Source organism: Polyodon spathula, chromosome 22 (genome assembly GCF_017654505.1).
Source record: "Polyodon spathula isolate WHYD16114869_AA chromosome 22, ASM1765450v1, whole genome shotgun sequence".
Lineage (NCBI taxonomy): Eukaryota > Metazoa > Chordata > Actinopteri > Acipenseriformes > Polyodontidae > Polyodon > Polyodon spathula.
The window spans coordinates 27,185,750-27,213,002 of record NC_054555.1 but is presented as its reverse complement, the minus strand read 5'-3'; the positions used below and the strand labels follow the sequence as shown (position 1 = coordinate 27,213,002).

At 39.8% G+C, this 27,253-nt stretch overlaps 2 protein-coding genes and 1 pseudogene across 2 annotated transcripts; 1 reads left to right on the top strand and 2 right to left on the bottom strand.

The window, feature by feature from the left end:
• Positions 1 to 401: 401 nt before the first annotated feature.
• Positions 402 to 5,476, bottom strand: hscb (HscB mitochondrial iron-sulfur cluster cochaperone). The gene is made up of 6 exons (XM_041224041.1): positions 4,787 to 5,476; positions 4,463 to 4,559; positions 3,921 to 4,010; positions 3,627 to 3,774; positions 3,190 to 3,237; positions 402 to 2,438 (listed from the first exon to the last, which is right to left on the bottom strand). The coding sequence occupies exons 1-6, from the start codon at positions 5,206 to 5,208 to the stop codon at positions 2,347 to 2,349; spliced, it is 897 nt and encodes a 298-aa protein (XP_041079975.1). The 5' UTR covers positions 5,209 to 5,476; the 3' UTR covers positions 402 to 2,346.
• Positions 5,477 to 6,583: 1,107 nt separating this feature from the next.
• gstt2 (glutathione S-transferase theta 2) lies at positions 6,584 to 10,010 on the bottom strand. The gene is made up of 5 exons (XM_041222722.1): positions 9,801 to 10,010; positions 9,087 to 9,174; positions 8,581 to 8,731; positions 8,168 to 8,344; positions 6,584 to 7,723 (listed from the first exon to the last, which is right to left on the bottom strand). The coding sequence occupies exons 1-5, from the start codon at positions 9,925 to 9,927 to the stop codon at positions 7,583 to 7,585; spliced, it is 684 nt and encodes a 227-aa protein (XP_041078656.1). The 5' UTR covers positions 9,928 to 10,010; the 3' UTR covers positions 6,584 to 7,582.
• Positions 10,011 to 21,629: 11,619 nt separating this feature from the next.
• LOC121297593 lies at positions 21,630 to 27,205 on the top strand (annotated as a pseudogene).
• Positions 27,206 to 27,253: the final 48 nt, after the last annotated feature.

The window sequence follows — 27,253 nt, the reverse complement described above, 5'->3', positions numbered from 1 at the left end:
CCCTTTAAAGCGATTCTAGAGTCTCAAGTCCCGTTTAGAGGGCCACTCTACTTGGAATCTGATTGGATAAGACGATGAACAAGAACAAAAACTCCCCTTTTCTGCTGAAATGGATCAGTCCAGGTCAAAGTGGGGTGGAGTTAAAGTAATTCATTCATTCAAACCGACACCTAGAAGTAGGAGACATAGGTACACGTTTCAGTTGTGAAAGAAGCATGCTTGTGAAGAAGCCTAGCGGTACGCCGTGAACTGAAAGCCTTCGACACAGCATTGTGCACTGGATGTATATTGATGCATAATGATGCTGGAATAGACAGTAGGCTTAGCAGCCGTGTGCACTGGATGCATATTGATGCTGGAATAGGTAAGCAGCCACAAAGATTCACGCCACACACTCAAAATAGGACATTAAACAGCTAAGACATTAAATATTATGAACATGCAGACAATATAAAGCATACATTTAAGCTTTTTAGCAAAACAACATTCATTTAAGTTGAAACAATATTTGCATGAAGTCATATTGTTGACAACAAACCCCACAAATTTATTAGAGAAGTTAATTCTGGGCTGCTTGCCATACTCTTAAACGTAGAAGATGGAATTTGGCAATTCAGAGGCTTGTTAGTCTATATAGTACTAAACACGCCTTCTTACTAAGGATGCTTGTATTTATCATTTACGCACAGAGGAAATATTATTATGCCAAAGTAGAAGAACTTTAAGAGTTTGCATTTTTTTGTTATGCAAAAGTTGCATATGTCTCAGTGAAAGTTGTATTTCTTTTTATTTGTATTAGACTACGATTCATGAGGTTTTGACAATGAAAATCTACAGAAGGGGCTTCACATACTGTGTTATAATTGCTTGTGTATTACAGCGACTGTACTTGTATATATGTATGCTATAATGTATTAAATGTACAGCAAAAACTTAAACAAAACATGAGATAGGAGTTCACTGTTATGAGTTCAGGGCAAAAGAATCAATAGGGGGTCCTGGGTTAGAGGAAAAAATTAATTCGTAGCAGGAGGTGAAATGAAAAGATGTGGAGGAGACAGAAAATAACTGAACCTGCATAAATGAAGTGTCCAGGGGAGCAGTAAGACAGGAATTCAAAATTACAGGTTCTGTTTAGAAATCTGCATTCCTGCTTTTAAACATATTTGATTTAGTATGCAAGACCTTCAGCAAGAATAATAAGAGGGCTAATATATTCACCCCTAACGTAAAGTTTGAAATTATTCATAATAGTTATGTGTGCCAGTACTTCTAATTAGCAGTTTAAAAAGATCCTTTTAAGTGTTTCCATCTCAAGAAGCCATGACAATCTCTGATTTTAGTTCTGATCTGAATTCACAAGCCATTGTCTTCCTACTTCTGGTCTTTGAATGTCATTTAATAAAGCATTTCTTTTTATATGACACATCCAGGTATTGAAAATCTGGCTTTGCGCAATATTTTAAAACCTTCAATGATATTTGATTTGTACCAAATCTGGACCAAAAAAATAGATCTTTAAAAAATTAATAAATACATTTTAAAATACGTCAAACTGGTCACAAACTGGAGAAGCAGATTTTTTTTGTTGTTGTAAATTGTGTTACATTGTGTTACAGAGTACTACAACAAAGCAGTGTACTGCTAATATTTCAGTGATTGAAGTCAACACAGCTGTACATGTTACATGCTATGCCCATCCATTCACTATTTAGTAGACCTCAAAATGTGTAGTTTTAAAAGCAATCTATAGATCTTATCAATGGCGTATTTGTATTTTAAAAGTATATCTGCAAACACACTAGGTTAAATACATCTCTCATTGCAGACCTTGCTGTCTTGCTGTCTTGCACTTTCACGGTCATTTCATCTGGAGAGTGAAATTGAGCCCACCTCTTCTGGGTCGTCTTTCCTGTTAGTAACCAATCAGCTGCTTCCCCAAACGACTGACATCCTTTGCAGCCGTTAAGAGCCCAAAGACAATGCTGGGGTGAACCGACCCAGGAAGTGCAATTGTAAGACATTTCCTGGAAGCGAAGGCAAACAAACTGAGAATGTTCTTTTACCGATCAGATGCCATGCTGTAAAATGAAAATACGCATTTGCTACATCATCTTTCTATCAAAGCTGCACATTCGAGACCGATATACTCAACAGAACTGCACGACAGGCAGTATTTATGAAAGTATTTCATGAGCTACAGCCACTTTAATTGTATTACTTTAAGTTTAAAACGTAGCAGGATTCCAGTATTATAAATAATTTAAATTTAAACAGCATTATTCATGATATTAAAAAAAAAAAAAAAAAAGATCTAGTAAGTGCAGAGCCAGGCTGTGTTGACACTCAGGATGAAGACAGCTTTTCCTTCACCTTGTCCTCTACGTTGACAAAGTATTTCATTTTAGCCAGAAGCATCTTTGCCTTTTTAAGGTCTCCTGAAATACAGAAAATACATTTGTCATCCACTATTATCCCCAATAGGTCATAACATTCAAAAGAGTAATATATTATCTGTCCAATACAGCATGTGCTTTGTACCTGCTTCAATTCAGCCCCACAGTGCCACCTTTTGAATGGAAATGATCCGTGTGGCTCCAGTTGAAGATACAGAATATGGTCCCAGAATTCTTTACAAGAATCAGGGAAAAGACTGTGGAGCAAAACTACCAACTCCCTGTACGATTCAAAGTTAATAGCAGCTGTCTGTCTACTTCCTTACTGCGTGATAGTGTAGGGTACTGGCATACGCTTCTATGGGAGTCAATGGGATCATCATCTGCTCTCAGGCTTTATCCATGAGACTGAACCACAAACCAAGCTGCTTTTAATGTGTAGAGCATTTCAGAGACAACTGTTCACAGACCTTTTTAATCTCGACAGGAAAATGCAAGGTGATACCGTGTTCTCCTTTGCAAAAACGCAAGTGCTAGTGTAATGGCACTGTGGGGCAAATATGAGCCATGACCATACTGTCTTATAACCTTGTCCATGGTACAAAGAGCCACTTTATAACAAGGGAGCACTGGAATAATATGTGTTTATTCTCAAGTCCCACATATTTTCATTCTAACAAAAAAAATCAATACCCAGATTCATTTGATGACCATGATTTGATTCAGTTAAATTATATAGATGACCCACCCCTACACAGATTCATTTGTGATGCACTGTGAATATAAAAAGTACCTTTGCTGAACGACTCACTGACATCTCTGATCAACTCTTGCAATCTGTCTGTGAAAAAAACAAGACAAATAATAGAGTTAACTGAGCAAGACAGCCTCAATTGCTGTGCATCACATAAATAAATCCAACCAAAAACATAGGACTTTAAGATACAGTGCTTCATAGAACGAGGAGAAGTTAGGGTCAAAGCAATGATCGATTGTTGTGATACTACCATCGCTTATTTAAAATGTTTATTGCACTGTGAAATTATTATAGGTAATCATGTTATCATCAAAAACTGTGCTTCATCTAAAGCTAAACAGGATCAGAGCCACCGACAGCAAGACGTTTTGTTCTTCCTGTAGGCAACCAATCTGTGCATTAACTGGTTAGGTCGCCTTTTAAAACCCAGAAACTGCTTAACAACGCAGAAAAGCCAGTTTGGTGTTTGTTACCTTGAACACAATGTCCAATTTCACTGGTTTCCTCCTCTCTCTGTGTTGCAGCCAGTCTCTCATTGATTTCCATGATTTCATAAAGAAACTGTGGCTCCATAGCAAAGTCTGTGCTTGCTTCTTCTAGCTGCAGTCCTTGAAGCTTTAGCTTAACCAATGCGACAGAGACATTCAATAAATACGTGTTATATAATGGATTCACATTTAACCAAGCAGTAAGAATGAAAGTTAAATACTTTCAGTATTAATCTCATATTATAGCACTGTATGTTACTTTTACTGATCAACACTTACCATATAAAGCCCTCGACTCAGGGGTCCAAGCAGCGTCCTATAGGCCTTGTTCACCAACGCTGACTGTTTTTCAGACAGCTCTTGCTCTTTCTGAAAAGAAAGGAAGTTTATAAAATGAAAAATCACACATGGCTTCGTTTATGATTAATAAATACAGAGGGCTCTATTTTCAATTACTCCAGTTTTTAATCAACTCCTATTTTTTTTTTCGGATAGAGAAAAACACCAGTTACTATGACAACCAAATTGATCTCTGTTAAAATAAATAAATAAATAGGAGTTAAAGACTGAAGTAAACGCTTTGAAAATAAGGCCCTGTATCTTTTCACCCCATGCTGAAAATAAAATCAGCTCTATATGTTTCATGTGAAATGTAAAGTTTTGTGAAACAGGATTTACTCACGCTGCTATGTAATGGGGGTACTTCCATCCCTCCCAGAAATGGAGAGAACATTGTGCTCTTGTATCTTATCACAAACCGACTGTAGTTACACTTTGGCTTGCTTTAATAAAAGAAAACCCACACAATACAATGTCCTTACCGTTTGCTTCTGGCTGAAATTGTCAGGGTGAAGGGAACGCTGCAGATTTCTGTATGTTCGCTGAAGCTTCTGAATGTTCACAGCAAATGATATTTCACTGGAGAAATGTTTTTTTAAAAAAGTGACATTACTGACATGTAGATAGAATAAAGGAGCCTGGAAAAGCTTTTTTTTTCACAATTAGATATTTCCAAACCGTGTGATATTATTACTAAAGCTCATGCACTGGGTCTAACTGATGTGTGCTTAAAAACTGACGTGATAAACTCAACTGACAGTATCTTCCTAATATTATCACTGAACCACAAAACACGCTCTCCTCACCAGTCCATTATGTCGAAGTAGTTCCTGTCCTCATCGGGCGGCTGAAGAACTTTGCACGTCGTGCAGAAGTAAGTGTGAGTTTGTTGCAGACTTTCCCCGCAATTCCAACACTTGTACGTTTTTGAAACTGTGGAAAAAGTCCTGGGGCCTAGCCCATACTGGCAGTGTGTCGGTGCTGTTAAAAACAGATTGGCAGCGGTCGCCTGCTGTCGTGTTTCCAAACATTTCCAAAAACGTGGAAGTGGGAGACCGTGTCTTGCGGAACTGTCAGTGTAATTTTCATTTAAGACAGCTGGTTGGAAATCAGAGCAGCTTGCTGTTGTCGATTTCAGCGATTTGGAAAGCGGATGCCTTGTATTCACCAAGCATATACTCTGAGCTTGAGAAGATGCAGCTGGCCGTAATCGGTTTAGAACTAGCATGTCTTTTTCTAATAATATTCTACGCGGTTTGCTTCCTCAATGACAGATGAAAACACAGACGCGCTTCTCTGTGAACTCTCCGGTGAAAAAAGGAAATACTTCTAAAGTCACTTCCGGGTTAATTTATAATTAAATCAATTTAGACGCCAAAAATATTGCAGCTGGCCGCTTCATTTCTTAAAGCGCAATGTGTGTGTCCCCTCCAGTATAGAACGTTTTACAGACGCTTGATTGTAGTTTTAGCTCAAATATTTGGAAGCCGACCTGCTGTTGTCGGGTGAACTACATCCCCCAAGCTTTGCGCGGATTTGTGATTGGTTGATTTTGTAAAACGTCACCGTGCCTGTGCTGCTCCCTGTGATTGAAGAAACGCCGAGGTACCTGCTTGCTTGCTTGCATGCTTTATTAATAAGGCACTTAATAAATACAGCATTTTACTAATTAGGACAATCCTGCAGTGTGAAAAAAAAGGTATTAGTAATACTGCAATTAGAGTTTTTATTAGTGTATTTTTTTTTTTTTTAATATGTGCTTTTTGTTATAGTTTTAGTATATGGATATTGATAAATACATACCAATTTTAATAGGGTATTACGTACAAGTAAATGCTGTACATAGTTCTTATCCTGTAGCGAAATAGGCTTTTTCGGTATCGGCTATATATTTTTTTTTTTTTTAAGTTTCCTCCTGTTTTTCTGAAAGTGCGCCTTCTACCAAAAAAAAAAGGTTTATTGATTGATGAATTTTGAAATGCTGAAGTGACTATTATGCATATATTTCATTTACACTGGTGTTTTAAATTGCACAAAAGCTGCTCACAACCCTAACCCCGACGACAATTCTTCTCGTACGTTCAAATTGCTTTGTGAGTAATTGCTAAGTATAGTAGGCTTGAGTCCAGTGACTTGCCTGTGATTGCTACCAGGTCCATTAACTCTCTTGCTTTCTCTAAATTATCAAAACTTGATTTGCTTTACATGTACCCCCGCCCTTCAGCAGCTAAAAAACGTCTGTGAATATCAAGCGCAAACAGCCGTCTGCTTGGAACTCCCAAAGCAATCCGAGGAATCTTCTAAAAGGGGTTGCGTTAATCAAGTATTAACTTGGGTTGTGTTTAATGTACTGTGTTCAAGTACCCTCATCTCTCAACTACTTTCAATTAATAAAACAGTCCAGTTCTGTGGCTGGTACAGGTGGAGGACGAATCCACGTTAATGATAGTAATAGCAGGAATACAATTAAAATCCTACTTACAGAAGGGAGACTTTGTTGGACATCTATCTTGAAACCTCTGCAGTGTTTGCAATTATCCAGATATGTCTACAGCATCATCTAAAACTGGATTGAGAAAAGAAACCACAATACACTGAAAGGCTTTCAATTAGAGACTTTAGTTTTATTTCCAGTCAATGGGTCTGCAAATTCAATAATCTCACTAGCAAAGTGGTATTTTGATTTTAGTTGACCATCTCCAATCAGATGTCTTTGTTAAAAGATGTATTTTTGTTTTCCTTCTTGCAAAGTCAAATGAAAAGCCCAGAACATTTTATTTTAAGTGCTGTCTGTCACCAGTCCCAGTACAAACTGGTCTTGCTGTAACCCTCGTGTTTTAACTGTAATGAAAGTGCTCCTAGATTTAAGATTGGTAATTCAGAAACATTGCTTCACTAATTATATTCATGTCGTAGAACTCTTAAGCATTTGATGGTATCCTAAAATAATTCTGTAAAAGTCACATTATGGTTCTATAAAGTGGTTTGCCCCAGTACTCAAGGTAGTTGGAATGTTTTGTATATATTTGTCTGGCTCATGATTGTTGTAATGATAATAAACTATGTAAGGTTTAAAAATAAAATATTTGGTTGTGAAAAAGGTGTTCTGTATAATTATATATTGGGCAAGCATACAACAGATGGATAGTCTGAAACCAATATAAAAAAGCACAAAATCTATTTGAAATACTTTTACTGAATAATTATATAATACAATGACATACACATTTCTGTAGTAGTGGGGGGGGGGGGGGGGGGGGGGGGGGGTTACAGATATCTACCTTTGCATCCCTAAACTAGCAGTTTGTTAGAAACAGCTTGCAATTGGGTACTGTACTTTCTTTATATATAATATTAAAGATAAGATTTGAAATGTTTTAAGGTCAGTAGGCTGTCCCCTGCAAAACACACTGAAAAAATACTTGCTGCTCTTCCTCCTGTGCAGAAAACAATGCCTTGAGACAGTCCTTGTATTTTTGTCCATATTACACACACAGTATTCAAACTCTATTTCAAGGTACAGGGGTTTGTAAGAGGGATATTGCCAGTCACATGTACTGTAGGAACACCCCTTCTACTCTATAGATTCAAAGGCAGCACATTCACAGTTTGGCTTTGTCTCTCAGACGGTAAAGGACCACATGAGCGTCATCAAACGAGTCGCTCAGAGCCGACTGCACTCGCCTTTTCCAGGCAAGAAGCGTCGGACGATCCTGCAGCACGTCGCGGCCTCCAGCAAGAGGCTGGAGATAGGAAAGGGGGAAAAAAAACAAACACATTTAATACACCTGCAAAAATGTATTAGAAAAAAGTTGTAAAACGCTTATGATTTGATACATCCAGAGCAAAACAAAAACAGCATAATACATGTGTCTACATTCAGAGTATTTTGAACAGCATGTCAGACAACTGGTCCTCAAGGCATAGCCTTTTATGTCTTGGTCGTGTATCAAATGGCAGCCTGTCCGAAAAGCCTTCAGTCTATATGCCAACAAAGCATGTTGATAAGACAGTGCTGTGAATGGCAACGTACAGAACCAAAATCAAATTGCTTCCAAGTGCCAGAAAGAAATAAAGCACACGGTCTGGAAACAATGAACTGATTTGAATACAAAAATAGTACCTCAAGTAAACATACAACCTTGTTCAATAACACAGTAACTGTCAGGGTGAATATGAGTGTGTACCTGCATGAGTTCACATATAGCCAGCAGGTCAGCCAGGCTGATATCATCTCCGCACAGAAAGGCTTGTGATTTTAAAAACATCGACTCCAATTTGTCTAAAGTCCCGTTTAGTTCTGTTACCGCTCTCTCCACCTTCTCTGCTTCTGTGGCCTGGCCTGTCATTCGGGGAATCAGAACCTGAAATAAAGCATTGCAAATGAAAAGCAAATTTAAAAAGCTTCAATCCTGGCTTAACATGCCTGCCAGTGTGTGTACCAGTCTCCTTACCCATTCTGGCCCGCTGTGCTATGCAAAGGCTGGTGATGCAAGCACATGGGACTGCCCTAAAAAAGCAGCTGGTCTTACAGATGTAAGGTTTTAAAAATGTTTTCCCATGCCTGCTATTGTTCAGTGATCAGGCTGCATCTACTCACCTCCAGGATGAAAACCTTGGCTGCGTGTGGGCGCGTGTTCGTGTGGTGCCAGGCTGTGTACTCATCCACCCGGGCTCGTCGCTCAGGCTCACTGGGGTACCAGTGCTGCTGAACTTTGTATTTGGTGGCCAAATATTTTAATATGGCATCACTGCAATCACAATTTACATATTACAATGCTTGCAGTCCTTATTCCCAGAAACATTTCTTTACAATTATCAAAATTCTTATCGTAACAACTTTTTCGTTTTTCTCAAAATACGATACACATAAGACTACTATTGCATAGCAGTTTTACCCATTCCAGGTTTTACTACAAGCTTGATTAGCCACAGAGTATACATATTAAGCTCAGGTGTGTTTTATTTAACACACAGTAAAACCAGGATTGGATCAAGCTGCTATGCAATGGGAGTCTTATTTCCATCCCTGTCGCATTCAACAAAATTGTAAAACTGATTTTATTTGAACTCTGTTGAAACATAACATGCATTTACAGCACTTACCTTTCTGTTAGAACAAACCCGTTGTCTACTATTACTGGAACTTTTTGCATAGGATTACGTTTGGTAAACTCTGGACTCCTCTGATCACCTGAATGGGACACCGTGTGACACAAGACAGATTTAACACTTCTATTAAACAACTCAAAGTCATTTGACATTCAGCTTGCTTGGAGCATCTGCGTAAGCACAACAACTTTCAGGGTGGTGAAGCGGTGAAGCTAGTACTACTAAAAATACAATATTATGAACTAGTCTGCTGGTTATGCTCTGACACCGTGCATGGCATCAGTGTCGTTGTCGTTATTGAGGATAAAGGTTATGTACGCAACTGGCTGCATTTGACGAACAGCATGGATTTATAATAAGACGAGTAAGATACGCAGAGTGGGCTAAGACAGCTCAATATCTCCGGAAAACAGTAAACTGCAGGACTAAGAGAATACATCGAGAATTCTGTCAACTTGCACGTTTTTGAAAACTTTCCAATCGGAATTGGAAGTAGACGTGTTCTGGCTGTATTACTGAGTGTTGGGGTAAAGTTCAACTTTCACTTCGTCTGTTTTCTTACCACACGTATTCAACTTCTGTTGTAAATATACACGGTTTTAAAAAAATACAAATCAGTTAAAGAGGCGATCGATCGGTTCCTATAACCTAACGGTGTAATAACCCTAGTTTACAGCCACTTGCTCTCTGGTTGTAATGCGCACTCACCTTTTCGTATCGCCACGGGTTTCAAGGTGTAAGGGATTTTGTTATGATTCAGAAAAATGTGAACTGCTCTGCAAGGCTGTGAAAGCAAATCTAAATACACCTCCACGGGCTCTCTGCGTGCAGCCATGGTTTTCGTATTTATTTTGGTGAGAAACGCTGTCAGTTTGCTTTGCTTTGGTGCAGTGTGCACAATCAAATCCAGAGATCACGATTGTGTTACAAGACACTGTGACCCCTCCCCCTTTTCTCGAGCAGAGTTGCCTTAACCATTTCCTGACCGTTGAATCACTTTCTACACCACTTATGTAATATAGTATATATATATATAGATGGACCTATATTTGAATTTACTGAATTGAAGAATACAATAAAGAACCACAAGAAAATAGTTTGATTTTATTTATTATTATTTTTTACAGTATCATGGTCACATATATGTGTGTATCTGTATATAGTATTATATATGCATTCCCTGTTCACCAGGTTTGTTATTGCATTACATTGTTTAACTCAATACAGAGATATTGGATAGAGCAGTTCAATGCTGCATTCTGGAAAATTGTATCTGTATTGAGACACAACAACAAAAAACACATTAAAAATTCTATCATACAAATCACAACATATAGTTCTGTTTTATCCGCCAAAAAAATAAAATACAGAATAAAAAAAATCTAAACTAAAATCCCCACGATATAGTTTCAAGTACACCCTGTTTCATGCACCTTTTGGTGCAATGCTCGTCTGGCACTTACTGTATTTATAATTCTGTTTGTCTCTTCATTGCTAATGTCAGAGCACCGTTGTTTTATTTGCTCCCCATCCCACCCCAGTCATTCCGCATGTATTCATCCACCCCGATACCTTCTATTTCAGTCTAACATTCAACCGGTTTTAAGACTGCATATAAAACAGTAACGCTTCACAAAGTTCACATGTCTGCAGAGTTCAGTAACTGACAGGTTTCCCATATTAGCGTCTCCAGCGTTTCTTCTGCTGCCATAAAGCGCTTGGGATTCCTGTTCGATTTCGAGAAACGTTTTGTTTTTTGGTTTCCAGCACAAAGAAGAATATGTAGATAGCAACCAGGCAACAGATCACCAGGAACACCAGGAAGCAGTATCGCTGCAGGCCATTCTAGAAGCAACGTGGTAAGAATGGCTTGCAACTGCTATGCATATAAGGGGATTAGTCAGTGTTCAATTTATCAATTTTTCCAATTTTTTTATTGCAATTTTATAATGGTTTCTGCTAACTCTATGGAGTTCAAGAAGTTGCCCTGCAAAAACTTATATGCTTTATAAAACAGATGTAGAGATAGGAAATTGAACATGGTACAATTACACAGAGAGTGACTGAAGGGGATATACAGGGGTCCCTCTATACAAGTCGTCTTTAATACAAATGAATGCAATAAACCCCAGATGTAAAATATGGGTTTAACTTACACAGGTCAGTGCAGTGAGGCATTCACAAGCTCCAGTCCCTATTGTGATGTAGGGGATATTTTCCACTGGGATACCAGCTCGAGTGAACACATAGTTTGCATAGAAATAAATCTACCAAGGGAAAATAAACAGCGCAAACACAAATCACTATTATCTGCCTTCAATTTAAACAATCAATGACTAGCTATATATAGCAATACATATAACAATACCAATTAATAAGGTCACTTGAATACATGGCAAGTCCAATAAAGGATTTCAAAAGACTCCAATATGATTTACTCTGCTTCCCTATTCTTTAACAATGCAGCTCACACATACATGCAATCTCACGCCATGTGTCAGTCTGCTATTCCTTGGGCTTCCATAGGTTGCCCCACACAGTCATGTGATCACCCTGATGTCGTGGAGCACCAGCACATTGGCTTCTCATGCATACATTGACTTCTCAATGAATGCAAATGATTTCCTGTTTTATTTAGATTGTTAGAAGGCGCTATATAAATAAAATGAAATTAATGAAATTATTAAACGCATTTCTTGTTTTGAATGGCTGCTGTTTTTTTTTTTTTTTAATTGATGCCATCATGTATGTGTACAACATTGCTGAATGCAGTGGCCGCGTGCTTACAGCGTTGATGCCATTGAGCTGCTGGGCGCAGTTCAGTAGCATGATGGTAAGGAGCTGCCAGCGCAGGCTTGGGTCCATGAAGAGGTCCCACGGTTTTTTTGGCTTCACCCCCAGCAGCGCTGCACGCTCCTGCTCCATGTCTTCTCTTTCATCGTGGTAACTTTCAGACCCGTGCAATTGCTTCAGAGCTGTTTAAACATACAAATAAAGAAACCATTGCAGCATTACCATACTAACCAATTTGCACAGCATCCTGGCTGGGGTTCATCATGCTGTGGTCCCATTCTCTCTCTGTGCTGGCTGGGGTTCATCATGCAGTGGTCCCATTCTCTCCCTGTGCTGGCTGAGGTTCATCATGCAGTGGTCCCATTCTCTGTGCTGGCTGGGGTTCATCACGCTGTGGCCCCATTCTCTGTGCTGGCTGGGGTTCATCATGCTGTGGTCCCATTCTCTGTGCTGGCTGGGGTTCATCATGCTGTGGTCCCATTCTCTGTGCTCTCTGGGGTTCATCACGCTGTGGTCCCATCTCTCTGTGCTGGCTGGGGTTCATCATGCTTTGGTCCCATTCTCTGTGCTGGCTGGGGTTCATCATGCTGTGGTCCCATTCTCTGTGCTCTCTGGGGTTCATCACGCTGTGGTCCCATTCTCTCTCTGTGCTGGCTGGGGTTCATCATGCTGTGGTCCCATTCTCTGTGCTGGCTGGGGTTCATCATGCTGTGGTCCCATTCTCTGTGCTGGCTGGGGTTCATCATGCTGTGGTCCCATTCTCTCTCTGTGCTGGCTGGGGTTCATCATGCTGTGGTCCCATTCTCTCTGTGCTGGCTGGAGTTCATCACGCTGTGGTCCCATTCTCTGTGCTCTCTGGGGTTCATCACGCTGTGGTCCCATTCTCTCTCTGTGCTGGCTGGGGTTCATCATGCTGTGGTCCCATTCTCTGCTGCTGTTCATCATGCTGTGGTCCCATTCTCTGTGCTGGCTGGGGTTCATCATGCTGTGGTCCCATTCTCTCTCTGTGCTGGCTGGGGTTCATCATGCTGTGGTCCCATTCTCTGTGCTGGCTGGGGTTCATCACGCTGTGGTCCCATTCTCTGTGCTCTCTGGGGTTCATCACGCTGTGGTCCCATTCTCTCTCTGTGCTGGCTGGGGTTCATCATGCTGTGGTCCCATTCTCTCTGTGCTGGCTGGAGTTCATCATGCTGTGGTCCCATTCTCTGTGCTGGCTGGGGTTCATCATGCTGTGGTCCCATTCTCTCTCTGTGCTGGCTGGGGTTCATCACGCTGTGGTCCCATTCTCTCTGTGCTGGCTGGAGTTCATCACGCTGTGGTCCCATTCTCTGTGCTGGCTGGGGTTAATCATGCTATGTTTTTGGTATGTAAAGTTTAAATAAAGTAACTGTCTCACCCAGCAAATTACATGCTGCTCCAGCTTTATTTCAAATCCTGCTGTCTGAGCCCAGAAATTCAGACATTGTACGTTGTGTCATATTTAACACGTATGAACTTTATTAGTTCCTGCATCTGTTCTATAGACAAGGCAGTATACAGTTTTTCCATATGGAACCAAGCTATCGTAAATACTGTATTTTATATTCACTGACACCATTTTCAGAACGACAGTACGCTTATAAACACCTTTTTAAAAAATTAATTAAATAGCCATTCTTAAGAATATATGTACGCATTAAAAACCTATCTGTTGATAGCTCGTTCTTACAGAAGCCATACATTCTGTTAATTATTATTATTATTATTATTATTATTTATTATTATTATTATTATTATTAAATATATTCCTATCGTTAGTATAGACATATATGTACAGCATATCTTGTGATATTTTACACGGCAAGAGTAACAAACAAGTGGGAATGTCACCCTTACATTGACATCTTCTAAAATAACTCGTATACAAAATTGGGGGATTTTTTTGTACTGGTTCTTCAACACTTCAGATCAAAGCTGGATTACAAAAATAAAATGAATACATAATTTCTTAAAGACCCCGCTGTGTTTTTTAGGGTGCTGATGCATAATAATAATAATAATAATAATAATAATAATAATAATAATAATAATAATAATAAAAAATAATAATAATAATAATAATAATAATAATAATAATAATAATAATAATAATAAATAATCCCAAATAATTAATACCTTTGATTTTGAGGTGAGGTGCTTTTTATTAATCTATTGCTGATGAAAAAAATTACTCTTAATTTTCATGCAGTAAAAATCTCGCAAGCAAGACGAATGAAAAATGACATCTCCCTTCCATACACCATTTCAAAATTGTGCAAGCCGTACACATTGTAAGGCGCTTCCCTCTGAGGGGCGCTCAAGCTCCGTCATTCTAAACTTCTGCAACGAAACAGTTTCAAAGATGAGCTCCATTGTGCAACTTCCTATCAGTCCCCTTGCCCTGCCATGCTGTTGTCTTTCACGTTTTTACTCGCATCATGTCCGGCGGCAGAGTGAAACTCAGGTCCGTCACTAACTCAGTAGATTCGGCTGTCATCTCGCCCGGCGACCGGATTCTCAGAGAATGTCACACCCTCTACACCGACCGGGAGAACGGTAAATATTGTATAACGAGCACGCACAATTGGATTGATGTTCATTCGCACGGGTAATTCAAGGTGTAGGAACGGAGTGTAAATTCAGTTATATAAAGTCAGCGTCCGGGAAAGACGTACACCACTGTGATGCGAAGTCTGAATTACATTTAACCCGAAAACGGCCAGTCCTCTTGTAACACGTAATACAACAGGAGCCATAGTATAACTACTGAAGAAATTGAATGGCTGGGTAACTTGTGTAATTTGGGGGGGGTGACAGGTGCAATGCAGAATACAGAATATGCCCCAGCCCGGGAGTGTGCTGTCATTTACCTACTCTGTTATTAACCAGTTATGAATGCCATTATAATTGCAATGTATTTCTACATTAGTAGCAAATACTGATAGACATTGTTTTTTTCACCAGGCTAACTAACTTTGAGAATACGGGTCTTTTTATTTGTGTATTCTGTGTTACAGAGCAGGTGGTGCTACCCCGATCGTTCCAGAACCTAAAGGCTTTTTTCAAGGCGTGTCTGTTAATTAGCATTCATAGAAGACCTGCACATCGTTAAACCCAGCCTCAGGGTGTAAAGTGACAGCTCCAGCAGGTCAAGACAGTGCACGCGTGACAGCAGAAAAAGCAGGGAGAGAATTAAAAAGCAAGGTATTGGCACAGATTGCCTTGTTATTTCTAGTTAATTGCAGATCGATCCAAATTGGCTTAAACCCTGTGATGCACCTTGTGCTTGATCGACTCCCTAATCTGATATTACACTTGCAAAGGAAAGACCTAGCGGAAAGGATCCTGCATAAACAGAAATGGTGTTCTGTCCCCCGAGAGTGAATAAAAGGAGGTGAGATTGCCTTTATATTTGTTTAGGCTGGTGTGTGAATTCATTTTATATTCAAAGCCTTGGTGTCTTTGCACTGCGTTAGTGGAAGCTGAAAAGCTGTATCACCAATTCTTCATCAGCTGCAGTTGTATTCAGTGCTAAGGAGCAAAATAAGCTGCAGGTGCATCAAGGCCAGTCAAAGACAGATATGTAAGGAATGGGTGGGTGGAATCATAGGGCCTGCCAGGCTGTTATATCTGTGTTTAACAGAAACAGTTCAACACAGCTTTACCTTCTTTAGTTTCCAGGGCTGATAAAGATAGCAAACAGTCTTGGTCTTCAATTACTCCCTCCACACAAGAAGTACACCGTGATGATAATGGGAAACCATTCAGCAGGGGAGAGCTCCTTTATCAACTGGTAACCAGAACCCTTAAAGCTGCCTTTCTCTTGTGCCAATCGAGTCCTGTTTTAAATTCCTCGTGCATTTGCAACATGTTATCTTTACTCGTATTTATCTTATCTTGCAAGAATGGACAGTGAGTCCCATATTGAGACATGCTATGCCCTGCTGTATCAGTGTCACTGGAATGGAAAGAAGACTCCCACTGCATAGCAGTTTGATCCATTCCTGGTTTTACTACGAGTTTAATAAGACTCACCTGGGATTGTTACTTGTACACTGTGGCTAATCAAGCTCCTAGTAAAACCTGGAATGGGTGAAACTGCTATGGATTAGGAATCCATCCCTGGTGTCAGGTTCACTGCTAGCCTAACTGCTTGAACTAGACTTACTCATTTAGACACTGGACAATATGTTTGGGGCATTGGATTGAACAAATGGTCTGTGATACCCCATAATAATATCTTGCAGACCATACTCATGCCACTAACGATGAAGGCGGGTATTATTATTATTATTATTATTATTATTATTATTATTATTATTATTATTATTATTATACAGAACATTATAATTGAGCTACTTTATGTAAATGCAGTACATGCAAACATAAAGGCGTTATGGTAGAAAACTGGTTTTATGAAAAGAGCTCAATTTAATTTAGTCGGACAGACGTCAGCCTGAGGTGTTTTTTGAGTGCTTTGCTGTAGTTGTTGCTCAGGCTCTGAAACCTGAGCTCCTGCTTGTTTATCACAGATGAAGAGTGCTAACTGTCTGACTCAGATAGTGGAGGACTGCATCTCACAGAGCTGGTGTATCAGCTCCTGCTCTTTAAGACCTTGGACTACAGCAGTCACAGCCAGTGGTCTTTGCAAGAGAAGCGATAGTAGAGGTTGCCACCTAACACTTATAAACATAATACAAGCCATTAAATCTAAATTAAAAAACATACAAACAAAACCCCAATATTAACGTGCTAAATATGTTTATATACAGTTTAAACTTTTAGATTGCTTTGTCACTACTCTCTCAGCGATATTCTAAGTGTAGTTGCTGCTAATAAGTTCCAGTGGGGCGTGGCTTACAGTCCAGTGGTGCTCATCACAGCTGTTCCTGTGTCTGTCATTGCAGGTATGTGGAGGAGCACATTCAGAAGACAGGGGTTGCCATCGAGATTCAGGGATTCACGTTTACCACAAGCGATCGTTAAAGAGAATCACTCACAGTAAGCAGTTATTTCAATAGACTCAGGGATAGAAATAAGACTCCCAGTGCATAGCAGTTTCATCCAGTTCTGGTTTTACTATGAGTTTAATGGATCACACGCAAGCCTATTACCTGTACACTGTGGCTATAAGCTTGTAGTAAAACCTGGAATGGGTGAAATTGCTATGCAATAGGAGTCTTTTTTTTTTCCAACCTTGATACGTTACTTAAACTTTTAGGCCTATATTTGGGTGCAAAGGCTTCTTTCAAGACATGCGTTACAAGCATATAGGACCTTAATAGCAAACAGATACAATGCTATCACAGTATTCTATAGCACTGTCAAAATTATAGTTCCCCAAATAACGGTGCTGTAGTGTTACTAATACACATGTCCTACTTCAAATCCAATACTCATAATCACAACAAGATGTGTTGCTCTACCGTGCATCCCAGCACTGTGCAGTGTTTAAATATGCATGTTTGCAGATACAGTGTTCTCATTGTATGAGGTTAATTTAAAGCTAACGTGGATTGTTGGTCTTGAACTCTGCATGTTTTAATTTAGCATGTGATGCTTTTGCAGCAGCTCTCCGTGTGTTTTTTTGCTTGCTTCAATATCCAAACCAAATAATTCTGCTCGCAGCACCCTTGCTATTAGGTGAAACCCTGCTGAGTCATTGCATCTGACAGTGGAAAAGGGTTAACGTGATCAGCAGCCTAGCATCTGTGCACCAAGTTCTCTCACACACATGGGGGGAGATTTGTGATTCCTATTTGTTAAATGTTTTCTTGATTCCCGAATTTTGAAGGAAAGCATGGTTTGAAATGTGGTAATTATCAGCATTACTTTTAGTATTAGTGTTATTATTTATGGTAACATTTTAACCTCAGATATGGTTCCATCTAAACCTTTTTGCATACTGTACATGATTCAGTCACTGCAAACAGTATTAATGCTTCTTGACAGATTCTGCCCACAGTAGATACAAAAACTGTGTGTTTTTTTGCAGCAGGCTATTCCTGTGAATTAGCCTTAGAGGACTGTTGAGACAAGCTACAATAAGAATAAAAAGCATGAGGCACGCTTATAAATAGATCTAATTAATCATTTACTGGAATCTGGGTACCTTCTGATACCGTATGAACGTCGTCATTTTATGCTGTCCTTAGGCTTCTTTCCCAGCAGCCGTCAACTCTGCCAACTACACTTAAATTTATTGCATCTTAGAGTGATGTACTGTAACTATTATAACGGCACAGTCCCTGAGTGGCTGTTGCTAGCTTGCATCATATTTTAGACTAGCTTTATAGCTAAGAATAAGGCGTTGGCTGCTGTGTGCTGCAGATCAGACAGTTTGTTCAGACACCAGTTAAGGAGACAAAGATGAATCATGTAATTACAGAGATGACCAGTGCTGGAGGATTATCTTCTATACACAGGAACTGCTTAACTGGCCAGCTCAGTTTAGCTCCACTGTTACAAATCCCAACGCTGATCTGAGGCATGTCTGTCATGCGAAGGAGCAGAGAGAAGACCCAGTCTATAGCTGACTGCCTAATGAAAAATCTCTCTTGTATAGGGCAATGCAACCCTCCACCTTTCCAAACACTTCAGGAGTTTGAAGGTAGGAACGTTCTTGCATTTTAATCAGCTTTTTTATTTGTAAATAAAAACGAAGAATAAGATGTTTTTAATTTGCACGCCTTTATGAATAAATTATACATGCTGCTAAATCTTTCAGTTCCAAAATGTGTGTTTGTGTCATTAATATAATTTTTTATTGCATTAAAAAAAAAAAAAAAAAAACATTTACGCAGCAACTCTATCAATAGCATATTCAAAAGTTGTATGAGCATTCGTGTTCAACACACTTCATTGTTTTTTTAAAAGTGCTGTCATTTTTACAACAAGAAGAGTTTGTTAGCAAATGGGTGCCGTGCAGTGTACTGCTTCTCCATTCAAATTACTGGAATTGAATTTGTACAAAAAAAAGGTTTTCCTTTTTTTTTTCTTTCCCGGGATTGTTTTTAAAGCAGAACATTTTTAAATCAAGATTTAAAGCAGAACGTTTTTAAATCGAGAATGAATGCTGTTCAACCTAAATCACTGTTTATTTTGTCCGTGCCCGCACTTGATTTGCCCTTTATACAATTAGAGTAACCTGTGTGCTTTATACAATCAGCTTCTAAGTTTGTAGTGATTATCCAGCTATGCATCCTTAGTCCCATGACAAAGCAGTTTCTATTCTAGGATGTTTAAGTTGGCGAGGATCCTTTATGCAGGAGGGAGTCAGACCCAGGTAATATTTGAAGAGCGCAAAGAGGAATGCCATTTAGAAATGCTTATAATAGAACCTAACCCTTTGTGCAAGTTCAGTTTTCAGTGCAGACGGACAGCAGTGGACTACAATTGACGTCAGGTAGTGTTAGTTAAGAAGTTTCATGAGAACTAATGGGTTTTGCCACAGCTCCAGTGCAGTATGTGTGGCAGAAGTTCATTGAAAACCCACCTACCTCACCCCACTCTGAAATTGTACCAGTAACTTAAACACAAATTTGAATAAGGACCCATATTGCTTTCTATTTAAATATGAATACTAGTAATTAGATAGGATGAGAAGATTGTATCCATGTCTTTATATGTTACAATAACATAGATATCTGCTGTACAAAACATCTACATTCCCTGTTAGTCTGTAGCCCCCTACTGGATAACAAACACATTGCATGGAATATTTACAGAGGGATGACATCCCATTCAGTTTCATGCTGTTTCCTCAGTATCTCCTGGTGTCGTACTTAAGAGGCTTAGAAATGAGGGCTCTGGGTTTAAAAAGAGAATGTACTGTAACGTGCATCAGAAATCTTTTTTGCAATGTCCTACTGTATACAGTAAAATCACGCCTTTAAAAAACAAGGCGATAAAACTGTCAACCCGGTGGACGAATCTTGCAATAACCTTGTTCCCCAGATATTGTTGTAACAGAGCAATATGTTATGTACTCTACTGCATGGCCTTTGTGTTTATGATGCACACAGCAGATTAATCATTGATTGTGTCTAGAGCAGTGGACAATGGCATATTCAAGGCTTTGGTTAATTCATTGCTGTCATCCTGTCCTGGAAATCTCCCAACGCAATGTAGTGGTTTTGGTAGCAGTGTCTCTTTCCCAGACACCAAGCCCTGGTTGACTTCTGCTCCACACTGACATAGTGTCTGTCCACCTTAATGAAGGCGACATTTGGACCTGTGCTTGACGTCACAGCCAGAGATGCAACATACAATACGTCAGCTCTGGGACAGCTTTGTAATAGGGAGCAGGAGGGCAGATAATCCGAGCGGTATGCTGCCAAGTAGTTTTCAAAACTGTGGAAATTTTTTTTTTTTGCAATTCCCTTGCCCTGGGTCAGTCACAAGTGAGGGACCGCCCTTTCATCACCACCTTCAATCAGAATTTATTACATGCTTCCCAACCATTGCCCTGTCCGTCACACCACTTTTGTAACAATGTAACCCTTTGCTAAAGAACACAGTGATTACACTAATGCATATCTAATTGTGAAGCAACATGCTTTCCCGAATGCATTCTCAGTGAATGCATTTGGTGGTGAGGTTTATCTCATTAATTCCCTGATAGAGAAATACCATTGTCAAAATTTTATGCCCTGCATGTACGTGCTATTTAAAGGCAAATAGGATTATACAAGCACCTAGTTTATTTAATTGAGTCCCAGCCCAGGTATCGGTCACATGTCCCTGTGTAAGGCTAGAGATGTACAATACAGTCTCCAATTTAAGCTGCATCACAATCTTGTAGAACGCACTTGTTTGCATCAGCCTCAGAGTGGGAGTACAGTGATTGAATTGATCACAGTTTAAATTGGTTATCAACGTTATCCATATTTTTGGGCTGGTCGGGTTTATTGTTTCCCTGTAATCTGTTATTGCTGTAAGTCCCTGTGGATGATTTTGGACAGAAATGAAATTTAAGTGCTGACCTTGAAGTGAGTGACCTTGTTCTGTTTTTATAGTTTCTCAGTCTATTGTGTTGAGTATTCAAACAGCCCTCCATATTCCAACTTTGTATTCTACTGTTAAACAGTAATAAATGTTCAGTTTAAATGTCATTAATCTGCCCTGACCTACATAGGTGCCTTTGCTGCACTGTTAGGTGATGTCTGTTGCTAGGTTACCTCGTTGAAATCTCAGTAGCTTTTCAAAGTCAGCACTGTTTCTGTATGCTTGTACGTACATGTTTATGTAATTCATCGCTGGGCGCACGTATATATTTCAAGAAAGTTGAATTGATTTCTTTAAGCAAGACTGACATGTGCTCTGTCTCTTACGGTACATGGACTCAAGTCTCTCAGTTTAGGAGTGTAGTAGTTTTATTAAGGGCACATTTCATTTGCATATTACTGGGCTTGTGTTCATCATTTTCATCGCTTGCCCTAAATCTGCAGATTAAAACTAAACCATTTTGTCTCAGCTGACAGGCGCATTAGTTATTATTAGATTCGTTATATAATGATGCTTATTTGACTGCGCTCATTCGTGTCACCAGGGAGTCTTCTCCCTTGACTTCGATGTACCTGGGAAGAAATGTAGCTTGTCAGCAATACAGTACCAGGCCTCGTTGAAAAACCTCTTTGGGTTTCTGCAGTGAAACTTGCAATGTTTGGCTGAACTGGAGCAGAAGTGGCTGTGCGTGTAGATGACAAGGAGTCACTCCACAGTCGTTCTTCACTGGCTATCTTTATTCTTTTATTCATGTAAAGCTGCCAGTTGAAGAGCTGTTGTGGGTGACCATGACCACTTTGTTCGTTCGCTTCTGTAGCTTTACTCTTAGGAGCCAAGGCTGACTGTGGCTGTGTGTTGTTGTTGTTGTTGTTGTTGTTGTTTACGCCACAAAACTTCGATTGTATTCTATTCTGGATCTGGATTAAGCTATAGTTAATGCATAGTATAACAGTGGGAAAAGCATGGGGGATAACTGCAATATCACAGTGGTAAACTTTTATAAGGGTACCCCGATTGAACTGTGATATACAGCATCAGTGTCTGTGGCATTTAGTTCACAGATCCCTGTCTTTTTAATGTCATAAAGGGTAATGCATTAGCAAATTGAGGTAGTTTGATAGGGAAGAGGGTTAACACTATAAAAACATTAAATGACCAGAATAGATTCAGAAATTCAAAACCCATCTTCACTCCTTCTCCAAGCCTTCCCAGTTTGTAGATGTTTTATATACACATGCAGCAGATATATTTTGTAGGTGTATCAGACTACCTCTCTACAGAGATCTCCACCTCCAGACAGAAGAAGTTCAGCCTGGTGACGTTCATAGATACCACAGGGCTGGTGGACGGTGATATGAAGTACCCCTTCGATGTGAATAGTGCCTTAGCTTGGCTTGGTAAGATTCGCTAACGTTCTTTCAGAAAAGTTTGCCGACATTTTGGCTAACATTCTTTGCTGGTTTGATTGATCTTTTGGTCCCTGAAAGCACCAGACCTTCCTTGGTGTTTTTATTTTTGAAATTCTGTGTGAAAAGCCATCTAGAAAGATAAGTGCTAGTGTGATAGGATTAGTGGGCGGTCCCCTGGCAGCTTTGGTGAGGCACAACCTTGACTGCTAATTGAGTGCAAGCAGAGATGCTGGATACAACTCAAACTCACCCAGAATGGTTCAGAAATATCAGAAGACACATGCTCGTGCCATTAAAACATATATAGATACATACATACTTTTTTTTTCCTTTTTGAAAAAACTTTAACAATTAAATAGAATACACAAAAACAATATTAAAAAAAAACACACAAAGTGGAAATCGATGACAAAAAAACCCTCTCTGACCAGTGTTTCAAAACTGCAGTAGATAGATGGATAGACAGATAGATGAGTATAATCTGAGAAACAAGTAGGTGTTGAATTGAACCTCTTTAAGATATGTTTTGCTTCGTGGAAGCAGCGTGCAGACAGGTGCTCTCATAGACCAGTGAGCTCCTGTGTTTGTTTGTGCAGGTGAGCAAGCTGACCTCATCTTGGTGTTCTTTGACCCCATGGGTCAGGCTCTGTGTAAGCGCACTGTGGACATTGTGGAGCAGCTCAGTGAGACGTGCGGAGACAGGCTCCTCTTCTACCTCAGCAACTCTGATGAGGCGGGCCGGGAGACTGACAGACAGGTAGCACCGTGATCACCTGACTGCGCTGCTTCTAAATGAGGCGGTCAGAATCTCACTGGGCAGACTTCATTATGCTACACTGTAACCGGGATTATTATTCGTATTATTTCAGAGTAATGATGCAGATAGTTCAGGAGCTTTGTCGGAGACCCGGCTTGAACAAGTGTGGTTTTGAGATGCCTACGATATACATACCCAACCCACAGAAGGTAAGGTATCTGGCTAGCTGGCTATGATTTTATTTGTTTACAGTGTGGTCTAAATACATTTATAGTGAGCAAAAACAAGCAAGATCTTCAACAGGAGTCCCAGCAATAATATATCTACAGCCAGGGCCAAAGGTTTCAGCACCTATGATTTTAGGATTGAGACATAATTTAAAAGAAAACTATATGTGTGTAATTTAGATATTTTATTTAACATCATGTAATCAAAGAAACTACAAAATGATACTGCTAAAAGCCATAGTAGTAGTACAGTATTTCATGTTAGATTCAGTTATTTTCAGTTTTATTAAGTATATGGAAAACTACCAAGCGCTGTGTAATTCGTTAACGTAACATTATTCAGCAGATTTCATTCGACTTTGTGAATTTGCTAATTTGATCGGGTGATGCAAACCTTTTGGCCAGAGCTGTCGCTCTCACAAATGCACTCCTTTAAGGTTGTTGTGAATGCCTACTGCATATCACTTGGAAAGATAATTGAGAATATTCTCTAATGTGCTGCAATGAATATAAAAGTAAATGTTGTGTTTTGGGTGCAGACTGAACAGTATGTTACAATTAAAAGCAGTATTCACCATTTTATGTGGTAAAGGTAAACCCGAATATGTATGTTGCCATAATCAGCATGCATCTTTTTACAGACCTTTCAGTTAAATAGTTGCTTAGTGGAACACTGTACCTAAGGGGTTCCGAGAACATTTCGATTGCACACTGTTAGGTGCTGTGAAGCTGTGCCATGCAGACTGTGCCTAATCTTCGACTTGCGATAAAGCAATGTGAGCCAGTAGCGTTGTTAGGTAAAGGGCTTTAATCGAGACTCATACTGTATTTAATCTTTCCATGATGATGTCGCACAGCTAGGACTGGCAGGGAGAGCTGGGCTGCTGTGTTTCCTTGAGTCAGTAATGCAAAACACCTAGGTAGCCACCTTCCTTGTGTGGACAGGGTTATCGTTTGTTTAATTTTCTTTACTGCAGGAATACTAAAATAAACTACTCACCTCCCCTCAGTGTTTTCCCAGGCAAATGACATCAAGTTATATAAAAGTAAATGTTCTACAAAAAAAAATAGCCTACAAGTCATGTTCTACAGTAAGGGATCAATTCTCCTAGCTAAATGTATTTCAGCAAAGACTAATCTTACCCTATGAGCAGAAGATGTTATAAAACTTAAGAAATCACAAAAAGCTTTCAGGCTAAATACTTTTTCTAATCTGACGTTTCGGACGTGCTGGGTTTGGAATGAGTTTTGCTCAGAGTAACACCAGAAGCTGGGATGGCTTTTGTACTTTTAAAGAGTTTGATAGCATGAGCCGACCCGTAGTTACACAGCGTGGCTTCAGCTGGGAAAGGTGCTGCAAGTCTTGCTCAGCTGGGAATAACGTTTGCCTGTCAGCCCAGCCGGTGTGTGAACCAGACTGATGGGGTTTGCAAGATGATCGAGAAGACCATTAGCCAGGCTGTGCAGGAAACACTCAACCAGCTGGACAAGGACTACGACCTGATCTGCAGAACCATCAGCAATCAGATTACACTTGACAGGTACTGCTGGCTTTTACCTTGAACACTGCGCATCAGGAGTGAGTTAACCCAATCCTCTTACCTTGAACACTGCGCATCAGGAGTGAGTTAACCCAATCCTTTTCGACGTCTTGCAGTTGTTGTTAAAGAATCAACAGGAAAGGTGGACAAGGCTGCATGTTTGTATTTTAAAACTGAAATGACTGCGTAGGGTTGTTCATGTGAGGGGGGGTGACCTTGATGAAGGGGAATAAGGGGTGGAAATGGGGCGTTGGCGCAATTCCCCTTGAATAATACCACTTTTAATACCATAGGAGGTACTGAAGTGCAAAACTATCAGTAACTTCAGTTGAGCTATTCGTGTTCTTAAAGGTTTCCCCTGCAACGATCCCAGTCTTTTGCTGCAGTTGCTATGGAAATAACTGGCAGCACGTGTAACTCCAAAGGAATTTGAATGATTCAGAGCTTTTAATTACAACTCCAGTACTGTAAGCCTCTGCAGTCCCACAAGAGATGTGCTTCATGGGGTTTCTAGCTGAGCTTGATCTGATGAGAGGGTGTCCACGTTAAGGAGCATCCCTGGTTGTGCGGCTCCCTAGGAGAAGCGAAGACTTGGAACACAACCAGGACACAGCAACGACGCGTCAGCTCAATCCAGAAGAAGTACTTGCATAACTTCACTCTGTTCACCACATGAGTTTCGAATTCCTTTTCTTGTTGGAAGCTCATTGATGTCATTTGACTGTCGTGTTTCTCTCATTCGCTCAGGGAGTATGTGGGCTGTAATAAAAGCTCTTACTTGCAATCCCTCCTGTTTGGCGCTCTGGGGACTGTGCTGCCTGTGCTGCTCGTGATTAGTCTCCTGCTGAACACTTTCTCCAGGGATGAAGTAGAGGGAGCTGTGGGAGAGAGCCTGGCAAGCCTTCTGCACTCAAGCACTGTATGTGTACATGTAAGGAAGGATATGCAATTCTACTCAAACACTTCAGTAACTGTATCCTGGTGGTATGCAAAACACCTGGCTATCCCATTCAAATAGGGGTTTTAATTAACTGCAAAACACCTGGCTATCCCATTCAAATAGGGGTTTTAATTAACTGCAAAACACCTGGCTATCCCATTCAAACAGGGGATTTAATTAACACTCAACAGCATGTGTTAATTGTTAAATAAAACAATTAGCACCAAATACTAGCCCCTGTGTTTTTATAATGTTTATTTATAAATCTGCCAGCCTAAAACAATGGCTTTGCACGCTAAACAAAACTGTTTTAGATACATTTAGGATCTTTATAAAGTATATAGTATGATAGTCTTTAACTCCTAGAACTACTGTAGGTATTATATTTGTGGACAGCAGGGAGTTGTAAGCTGCACTAAGAAGCTTGTTTCTTTGTGTTGGCAGAGTGTAATGATGATTTTGTGGGGCTGGATACCAGAAGACGGGCAGATCTGACTCCTGCTTATTCTGCTTGCCACCTGTTACCTGTTTTTCTCTTTGGCAAAATATCATGCAAGGTAAGGGTCTACCCCTATCCCCACTATGAACAGACTGTTCCCAGCTTAGGGGAACGCACAGAGAAACTTGCTTTGTTTCCAATCAACACGTCACTCAAGCTCAGGGGTTTTTTGTTTTCTTCTCTTGTCTACAGTAAGACTTACCGGACCCTTACAAAGAGGGAAAAGCGATGCCTTGCACAATACCAAGATTATATTCAAGATGCCGTGAAACACAAGAAGGTACAATAAGGAGGTCTACATGTCATCGCTGTACAGTTTATAAGAGCACCAATGCAAAGGAATTTCTGCCTCGGTTAATGGGAGCTCAACTGACCTACTGCAATAACTTATATTGTTTGTCATACATTTTGTGCAGGAAATAAATGCATTGTTAAAAAAAAAAAACACTAAAACTGTAAAGGGGACATGTTGCAACAAACATAGTGCTGTTTTCTTTAATTTTTTTATTGCAGAAGCTGCTGTACAAAGAGTATCTGCGTCACTGTGCAGCAGAGCACGATCTGGGCTAGAAAAAGAAACATCACACCCAAAGCCATGGGAATTCTCCTGTGAGATATGTAACGCTCGTAAACCAGCAATAGCCCCTGTACTGTACAAGCAGTAACTGATGCGCAGTTCGGGTTTTATGATACTTTTTCTACTTCTATTAAGGTGGTCAGTACAGTGGCTGTCTAAGGAAATGAGCCGGATGGACGTTGATTTTAAAATGCTGCCAACAACCCATCTGAGCATTAATATTGCCGGTTCAGACAAGCGTAGTGAATTATTTAAAGAATGCTTTTCTATGAATAAATTCAGTTTGATATTTGTTAAAGACAGCTGTCCGCTTCACGGATATCAAACTTTCTTTTGTTGACAAGCTGCGAATTTGTTTTTTTATTTTGATAGCACTGAAGTTAAAGCTTACTAG

Coding starts and splice junctions, on each gene's coding strand:
- hscb (XM_041224041.1), bottom strand. CDS start 5,208: ATGCTAGTTCTAAACCGATTACGGCCAGCTGCATCTTCTCAAGCTCAG. Junction 4,011..4,462: donor ATTTCAGCCAGAAGCAAACG/GTAAGGACATTG, acceptor CTTTCTTTTCAG/AAAGAGCAAGAGCTGTCTGA. Junction 3,775..3,920: donor TGAGTCGAGGGCTTTATATG/GTAAGTGTTGAT, acceptor GCATTGGTTAAG/CTAAAGCTTCAAGGACTGCA.
- gstt2 (XM_041222722.1), bottom strand. CDS start 9,927: ATGGCTGCACGCAGAGAGCCCGTGGAGGTGTATTTAGATTTGCTTTCA. Junction 9,175..9,800: donor ACCCGTGGCGATACGAAAAG/GTGAGTGCGCAT, acceptor TGTCCCATTCAG/GTGATCAGAGGAGTCCAGAG. Junction 8,345..8,580: donor CCAAGGTTTTCATCCTGGAG/GTGAGTAGATGC, acceptor GCTTTATTTCAG/GTTCTGATTCCCCGAATGAC.